The 8,797-nt window shown below is 39.9% G+C and overlaps 1 protein-coding gene and 1 long non-coding RNA gene across 3 annotated transcripts; one reads left to right on the forward strand and one right to left on the reverse strand.

The window, feature by feature from the left end:
• The first annotated feature begins 225 nt into the window (after positions 1-225).
• Positions 226-7,268, forward strand: LOC101062980 (solute carrier family 41 member 2-like). 2 transcript variants are annotated; one of them, XM_029841150.1, is made up of 11 exons: positions 226-314; positions 1,702-2,066; positions 2,176-2,283; positions 2,527-2,598; positions 2,883-3,027; positions 3,389-3,535; positions 4,223-4,370; positions 4,722-4,801; positions 5,685-5,816; positions 5,882-6,030; positions 6,959-7,268. In XM_029841150.1, the coding sequence occupies exons 2-11, from the start codon at positions 1,737-1,739 to the stop codon at positions 7,133-7,135; spliced, it is 1,488 nt and encodes a 495-aa protein (XP_029697010.1). In that variant the 5' UTR covers positions 226-314; positions 1,702-1,736; the 3' UTR covers positions 7,136-7,268.
• A 665-nt stretch (positions 7,269-7,933) lies between these two features.
• LOC115251114 (uncharacterized) lies at positions 7,934-8,563 on the reverse strand. The gene is made up of 2 exons (XR_003889670.1): positions 8,402-8,563; positions 7,934-8,272 (listed from the first exon to the last, which is right to left on the reverse strand). It is a non-coding gene; the product is annotated as an uncharacterized lncRNA (long non-coding RNA).
• Between the last annotated feature and the right edge of the window lie 234 nt (positions 8,564-8,797).

The raw sequence follows: 8,797 nt of genomic DNA on the forward strand, positions 1-8,797 counted from the left end.
GTGCGGAAAAGAACTATTTGTCCTCACTTTACATGTGGAACATAAGATCTTGTTAAATTTAAACAAAATTTAAATGTAAACACTCGGAAGAAAATAGTGTATAAGGATACATTTTTAAAACTAATGTTTTTCTATGTTCTGGTGTGTGTGTGTGTGTGTGTGTGTGTGTGTGTGTGTGTGTGTGTGTGTGTGTGTGTGTGTGATGTGTTGACAGTTTCTTGACAGATGACTGAGGCTGCAGCGAAGAGGAAGACTCACACTGGCTGTGGAGTGCGAGAATAGATGCCTTCTTCATCTATGGTTTTTCTCAGAGGGTAGGTTGTTTTTAACCTTTTTAAAACATTTGCCTTTTAACAATGTTACTGTGGATTTTCCTGTTATTTTTAACTTCTGAATATTTAAGTAATGTATGGGAACACGTTTAAATAGCTGTAATGAATGGATTTACATTGGTTATAGGAACATCCACTCTATGTAACATTTTAAGTGTCAAAAGTACCTTGGTCATTATATTTGCATCTCTTGCGTAGAATTTTTTTAAAATTGTAATTTATAGTTACTTCATTGTTTGAATATCATTATTTTTTAAGGCAAATAATACGTGAGCAAAACATAAAGTGTTCTGCTAACTAATCATGCAAAAAAATAAATATTTTTAAGAAAGGAGGCAGAGGGCAAACACATGTGGTCATCAATCTTCCAGGTTCCCATGGCAGCATTGTTGCTATCAACAAATTTTGGTTATGCATACAAGCATGCATGCATACAAGCAAAGAAAAAAATCAACCAAGGAATTAAATATAACTTGTCTTCCAGCAATTCTATAATGAGCATATTTGTTCCATTGTTCAGGCTCCTGCATCACCTGGTTATTTGTCAGGAATGTTAAACTGACCACAGTTGTCTCTGTCAGACAACGACCTCAGTGTTGGTGATGAGACTCAGGCCCAAAGAATGATGATGGAGGCAATCTGGGAAACAGCCTGAACCATTATTTCTGCAGGACCCAACATTTATGATTTTAAGAGTCAGTATTAACACACTCAGTTTGTCATGATGATTGGAGACAGTTTAAAACTTTCTAGGCTGCACCAAAATGCACCTGTTTATTAATCCTGCACATTTCAAGTGTGGTGTCTGAAGAATGTGTATTGATCCCTAGCAGATCCTGACTTTGACCTCTGAGGATCTTAGCTTCAGAGATCTTATCAGCCATCCTGGCACCATCTCAACATGTTCCATTTGTGTCCTGTCACCTATGTTTTTCTGGGCTCGTGATTTAATGTCTTGTTAATCTGCCAAGGGGAATTGCTGTGAAGGAGTACAGGGGTCCACAGGCTCTTGGGCTCTCAGACTGGACTCTATACCATTTGGTTGGTTATATTGTGTCATGAGGTCACAAGAAAGGATTGTGTTTACTTGACCATATATATGGGTCTACTGAACAAAGCACTTTGGAGATCTTCACCATCAGGACCACGAAATCCTCCCTCGGGCAAGCTGCAGCGTCCGATGATGACTGACTGTTCTCTCCAATAAACATCTCTTAAAACCAAGTCGGTGTCTACGAAGATTCCTTCTTCATCAGCACCTCTCGACCACCACCAGAAGAAATTTACCACACAAGTTTTTACTATTTGTTTTAGTCTGCCATGTGTTTTAATGACAGTCTGATGCTTTTCATTGTCTATTTCCAACTAGGCCAATTGTGACACACGTTTCAACAACTTAGCACCATGATTGTTCAAGAATCTCAAAATCAACGGCTCCCGGTGGATGTTGCTGCAGCTCAAAACACTGGCCGACCGATCCGATCCACATTACCCAGCGCCAATTGCGACGTTCCTGCAGGCATTTGCACTCCTAACATGCCAGAGTACACTGAGACAGACTATCTTCTCCCAGTCGCACTCTATGGTATATCGAGGCCCAGAAGAACTGCGAGAACTGCGGATGAAGGACCACCTGCGGAGACGGTCTGCTCCATGCTGGTTCAGATTTTGGTGCCATTTCTTCTGGCTGGGCTCGGCACAGTGTTTGCTGGGCTGCTGCTGGAAGTGGTTCAGGTGAGATAAAGAAAAGGATGCTGATGGGTCAGAAGGATGACAATGAGACAGACAGGGTGGAAGTGTAATCATTTTCTTGTTCTTCTTCTGCATTGTGTTTTCATGGTAGACCTGGGATGTTTTCCAAGAGATCGCAGCACTACTCATCCTGGTCCCGGCATTATTAGGCATGAAAGGGAACCTGGAAATGACCCTGGCCTCCAGGCTCTCAACTGCTGTGAGCCTCCTTTTACCACCTTAATGTCTGAAGATGCTCTGTTGGAGTCTTCAAAAAAAAAAAAAAGATTAAATAATAATAATAAAATATATATATCAGGCAGGCCCAGGCAACCAGACATGATTCTCCATGAACGGATTAAACAATTTCACTACAAAATGATGTCACATATCATAAGTTAGATTTAAGTTAGAATTTCTTGGGCAAATTATTTGACTGAGCCATTAATAAATATGTTTTTAGGTGAATGCAGGAACATTTCAATCCGTCGGGGAAAAGTGGAAGTTGATCATCGGTAATCTGGCAGTCAAGCAGGTACATTTTTACATTGGCAAAATTACAAGCAAAATTCAGTTAAAAAAAAAAAGATAAAAATAATTGTTGCTTTTTCCATCTTTGTTGCAACAAGTTTGTTAACATTAATGCATATTTCTTCCTAAAAGAGTGTAAGCATACCCCGGGATGGGGGTATTAGGGGGGTGATTTTTATCAATGTTGAATGGTCAACCAGTGAATTTATGACCTTATGGTCATAACTCCCTTGGATCCAAAATCATTTTGACAGAAGTTGTAGACTTGTGCTCTCTCTCCTGTTACAGTTACAAGCCACGATGCTCAGCCTGTTAGCCTGTGTGCTGTCAACTGTCTTCGGCTGGACCACAGAGGGAAAAATGGCCTTCAAGCATGTAGTGATCCTGTGTTCAGCTTGTATCTCCTCGTCTTTCCTGGCTTCTCTGATTCAAGGTACTCAAACCTGAGAGGGGACAAGTGAATGTCACATTTAAATACCGGTACATTTCAGCATTATTGGACACAACTATTCTCCTAATGGTTCGATCCTCTTGGGATTTTGTTTCATTTAAGAAATTTTACATATATTACTGAGCTGCTTTCTGTTACATATGCTGACCTATTGCAGAAACAGTCATGGAATGAAAATAGTGCAAAAAGGATTTTTAAAAAATGTATTTGGATCAACTGAAATAACAGTCCATGTAGCATGGTCTCATGGTCTTTGGCAAATAACAATTCATCAACACATTTACAACACCTTATTTGAGAGTCACCAGAATGCTGTTATGTAGTGTGTTTTATATCTCTCCAGGTGTCATCATGGTGGGATTTGTCTTTGGATCCAAACGTTTTGGCTTCAACCCTGACAACATGGCCACGCCAATGGCAGCCAGCTTTGGGGATCTCCTCACTCTCGCCTTGCTGGCTGGCTGCAGTTTTTTTTCTTACTCCAACATAGGTAATAATGATGAAGACTGTCACATCAAACTCTCTCTCAAAAAATGTATTTTTATTTTTTTTAAAAAGGAAATTAAAACAATTATAGGGTAATGAACAACAATAACCCTTCATTCCTAAGTGAAGTCATTCCCATATGAACATTCTTCAAATTAAAAGATGAACATATATAGAAACAAAAATTGAAGGGGCAAACTATAATCTCACTTAAGGAATCAAACTGGCTCTGTGGTGGCTGTAAACAAAGATTCAAGGAAAGGTTTTGGAGCCTTTTAATTATTTTGCCCTGGCTATGTGAGGCTGTTTTAAGGTTCCCACGTCTCTTCTCTAATCTCAGCCAAATGCTTCTCTCTGCCTTTGGCTCCAACATAGTAGCAAGATTTTGGCAAAAACATGCAGTTTTGTTACATATCAGCTGGTCAGGAAATTGTGTCCTGGAACAGGTTGGACCATCTGTTTCACTCCAGCCATCAGAGTGCATATCTGGCATTGTGCAGCGTCTCATGTTGACACACAAGAAAGAGAATCACAAGAGGGTCACCTGAGCTGACCTCCTCAGCAGCTGCACAGTTGCATCTAACTCCCCTGTAAATACTCTCATTTCTGCCAGTTTTAACTGATTGTGAAGCAGAGTTCACAACCGAAGGAGCATCAGTTCACAAAAGTGATGATTTCATTTCTTCTGCAGATTCCTATCCTTCGGTGTTGTACCTGGTGGCGCTCTTCTGTTTGTGTCTGGTTCCTCTTTGGGTGGTCATTGCTTCAAAACATCCAGCCAGTCAGGCTCTACTCCACACTGGTTGGACACCAATCATCATAGCTCTGGTTATCAGCAGGTGCTGACTTCACTGACAGGGATTAAGATATAGGGTTAAAAATGTAAATTATATTACCTTATAATAAATTGGATTGTTTTCCCTCTCGGCTACCAACACCACTACTAATAATGATGATTATGTTGATTTTAATCCTATCTGGTTTACCCAAACTATCATTAAACCTGTTGATATGACTGATATAAAAATCTGCTAAACGATTGTTATTAGAACACTGGCTAAAATGTTTCAGTCCATTTATCAGATTTCTGGAGCACACCAGATAATGATTGGATTTTAATGTTTATGTAAACAGGCCCAGTCGTTCTAGTTGGGCAGGTAAACCTGTATTTTTGTTTGTATTCCATTAAGTATTGGAGGACTCATTCTGGAGAGGACTGTGTCAGATCCAAACCTGGCAGGAATCATAGTTTATGCTCCAATCATTAATGGTGAGTCCTTTTAAGAGTTCCAAATTTATTAGAGTCTTTTCTTTAGAATGTACCAAACCTTTTAATCTAAAATTCAGCCAAATGTCATATAACGAAGAATGAAATCTCCCCGTCAAGTTGGCGAGCCAGCCAGAAGCTTAGAAGAGTCAAGTCCAAAAAGTTTATTCTCAAAACAGAGATGCGGTACAACAGAGAAAAACGTGAGCATTCCCGAGGGAGTTGCAAGGAAGAACTCTTTCCCATCATTAATTTTTATTGGTGCCAGGGATGCTTTGGTTTTTTAAACATAACAGGTGCAGACTTCGTTAGTTCTTCCGTAACAGTAACCTCCTGGCATTAATGGCTTCATACAGTGTTTTATGTTCATTGTTATCACATCTCATACATCATTGAGACAGCTGTGTACAGATAAGTCTTCATCAATCACTCATTATGACATTTGCCAGATCATCATTAGAGCAGAGACTTTCGTTATCCCGTAGACTTCATGTCTCAAGGTCTTCTCTTAATATAACACAGCTAATTAAAAAATAACATAACCTTTCTAAGCCAAGGAAATAATATACTACACCTGTTAGGCAGCAATGCAGGAAAATTTAGTCCAACTTGATGAAGACAGCCTTGCTCAGGGTTGAACATAATCTTGTATTACGTTTCTTGCAGCAAGGAGCACTGTCAATGAAGCACGCAGGTTGACAAAGTTGTCTGGGTTTCAAAGGGCCATCAGACAGCTGATATTTTACACATACATTGCCACCCTTATGATATATTAAGCATGTTTCAGTGTCCGAGAATCACGATGTTGTCCTCTTTCACCTCAACTCCACATATCCTCTCATCTTCAGACAGGATGAGATTGGATTTTTTTTTTTTTTCTATTTAGGTATTGGTGGAAACCTTGTCTCCATCCAGTCGAGTCGTATTTCTACTGGATTACACCTGAATTATCTGCCTGGAGAAGTTCCTGCAGATAGAAGGAAGTGCTACAACCCTTGCTCCATTTTCTTTGGCTCAGGTAAAACACTCAGGCACACAAACACACTCCACCACGACCATCTAACACATAGCATTCTGTGACAGGATTAAATCATCGATCGGCTCAGATTCTGCTCCTCCTGGTGATCCCTGGCCAGTTGATTTTTTTATATTCTTCACACCTGATGAAGGGAGCCAAAACAATGCCAAGTTTTCTCTTGACAGCTGCCTTTTTGGCTGCCTCTGTAATTCAGGTGAGTGTGTTGTGGCTTTTCCTCTCTGTCTGATTACTTAATAAACTTACACTTTTCCTAAGTCAGAATGCCTATGCCAGTGCCAATGGGTTGAAGCAGAGTTGCCACGACGAAGTTGAATAATGAGTCAGGGTCAGCTGGTTTACGGTCCAATGATGGTTTATTTGTCATTTGACAATTCACCATGCATGAGAAGTAGCCCGGGTTAAGTCGGAAATCTAGCAAGAAATCTCCAGCTTTTATACAATTTGGAGCCTGGGTTTACTCCTCCCCGGGCTCCTCCTTCTATTTAGCCATTTTTCCCCGTTTTCCACCATTATGTACTTTTTGGTATTCTTATCAGAGGTTAGGTGTACTTTGCCATGTTTTTTTAAACAGACAATGTCCTTTAGCCATTCCCACTCCTTGGAAACCCCCACTTTCAGGCCATGAACAAACAAAGACCTCTTGGTTACTATCACAATCAGGCCTATTAGCACAAAGGTAAACATTGCAACCGTAAAGAAGGAAAATGTTAACATGGAAACTTAGTCTGGAAAGGCAAACATTGCAACCGTAAGGAAGGAAAACATTAACATGGAAATTTTCCTTTTACCCTTCACTACAAGTGATCCCCTTTAACCCTAAGAAATAAAAAAGCACCCAAAAGCATAAAAACAAACAAAAAAGTATCATCACACATGGCTTGTTAAGTCAGCTGGGTATTGTAGTCCAAAGAATGTTTGGCATTATTTGATTTAGGAGTTTCTCCCCTTTCATAAGACTATAAACATGGCGGCTGTCAGTGGTCACTTATTTCTTCTTTTGGCGACCTCGTGCAAAAATATTATTTTTTATCTGGGATTATTATGAGTGTGATTTTCATTAGATTTAGTATAATTTAAATGTTATTAGCTGCCTTACTGTGTCAGCCATGTTTGTCTTTCAGGTCTTTTCCCTCCTTTGTGTAGCTGACTGTATGGTCCACTGTCTTTGGCGGCGGGGTAAAGACCCAGATAGTTATTCGATACCCTATCTCACAGCCCTTGGAGACCTACTAGGGACTGCTCTCCTCTCTCTTGTTTTTCTCATCCTCTGGTGGGTTGGTGATCACGGAAGTCTATGAAGTAACACTCAAAACAACTATTAACTGATGTCGATGTACATATTTAGAAATATTCATTGCAGCTGGAAGCATCTGCTGTGGAAAATTCTGTCCAGTGAGAGTGAAATAAAGATGATTCAGATCAGAGAAACAATAATGTGAATATTTTTATTTGAGGTCTCAAAGACACTGGTCAGAGTGCAGAATGCAGAATTCAGCCTGGGTGAGAGTGCACTGAGGTACAGAAATCTTGGAGCTTTTATCCTCATCTTCTCGAATCACCTTGGTCTTTTCCCAGAACTGGCTAAACAATGGTACGATTTAGATGCAGTCAAACTGCAACAGATTGGTACATAGGCACACACTAAGCTACTGTAGTGTTTTTCCCTTAGCTTAAAAGATTTCTATTTTTGTTCAGCATAAAGACAAGTGGTTAGTGTAATTTGTCATATCAAGAATAGGGGCTCAAAATATGTAGATTATGTTTTAAGAGAGTTGTTTCAATGTAGATCTGGTTAATGTCTCCAGGAGCATCACCTGAAGTCATATGTATAACCGTCTCAATAATGTATGAAGTGTGATAGGGGTGTATACTGCATGACGTCATTTGCGTCTTGTAGTCCATCAATGTCAAAGTGTGATAGCTACAGAGACAAGAAGACTGCACCTGTTTTTTTTTGTTTTTTTTAAACAAAAAACAAAGGGAAGCACTCCCAACACTAATAGAAATGACAAATGGAAAAAAGGAGATTTGGTATATTTCTTCTGGTGATCGTAGAGATGTGCTGATGAAAAAGGAATCTTCGTAGACACCGACTTGGTTATGAGAAATGTTTATTGGAGAGAACAGTCAGGCATCAATCGAACACTGCAGATTGTCCGAGGAAGGTTTCGTGGTCCTGATGGTGAAGATCTCCGAAGTGCTTTGTTCGGTAGACCCTTATATATGGTTAAGTAAACACATTCCTTTCTTGTGACCCCTGCACTCCTTTACAGCACCAAATCATGAGCACATGAAAAACATAGGTGACAGGACACAGATGGAACATGTTGATATGGTGCCAGGATGGGTGAAGAAGAAGATAAGGTCTCTAAAGCTAAGATCCTCAAAGGTCAAAAGTCAGGATCTGCTAGGGATCAATACACATTCTCTGGACCCTACAGAGACACAAACAAGGAAGATGTCACCATTTTGGGCACCAGTAGACAAGGTTTATGGTGAAGTCATATCAAAGTAATCCACTGTTGTGTTTTTTTCTCTATTTCTAATTACTTTAACAAACTTACACTTTTCTTAGGTTAGAATGCCTATGCCAGTGCCAATGGGTTGATGTAGAGTTACCGCAACAAAGTCGAATGATGAGTCAGGGTCAGCTGGTTCACGGTCCAATGATGGTTTATTGATGATTCACAATTCACCATGCATGAGAAGTAGCCCGGGCTAAGTCTGAAAACTAGCAAGAAATCTCCAGCTTTTATACAATTTGGAGCCTGGGTTTACTCCTCCCCGGGCTCCTCCTTCTCATTATGCAATTTTTCCCGTTTTCCACCGGTATCAGAGGCTAAATGTGATTTTCCATATTTTTTTTTTTAAACAGGCAATCTCTTGCTTACGTGGACAACCTCTGAAACCCCCTGTATTATCAACATTTTTAGGCCTTTATCATCATTTTTCTGCCCAGT

Source organism: Takifugu rubripes, chromosome 9 (assembly GCF_901000725.2).
Source record: "Takifugu rubripes chromosome 9, fTakRub1.2, whole genome shotgun sequence".
NCBI lineage: Eukaryota > Metazoa > Chordata > Actinopteri > Tetraodontiformes > Tetraodontidae > Takifugu > Takifugu rubripes.

What these genes read in the sequence shown, in the direction of transcription:
- LOC101062980 (XM_029841150.1), top strand. Translation starts at nt 1,737, where the DNA reads ATGATTGTTCAAGAATCTCAAAATCAACGGCTCCCGGTGGATGTTGCT. An exon ending in TGCTGCTGGAAGTGGTTCAG is followed by an intron (nt 2,067 to 2,175) that starts GTGAGATAAAGA and finishes TTTTCATGGTAG; the next exon opens with ACCTGGGATGTTTTCCAAGA. An exon ending in CCTGGCTTCTCTGATTCAAG is followed by an intron (nt 3,028 to 3,388) that starts GTACTCAAACCT and finishes ATATCTCTCCAG; the next exon opens with GTGTCATCATGGTGGGATTT.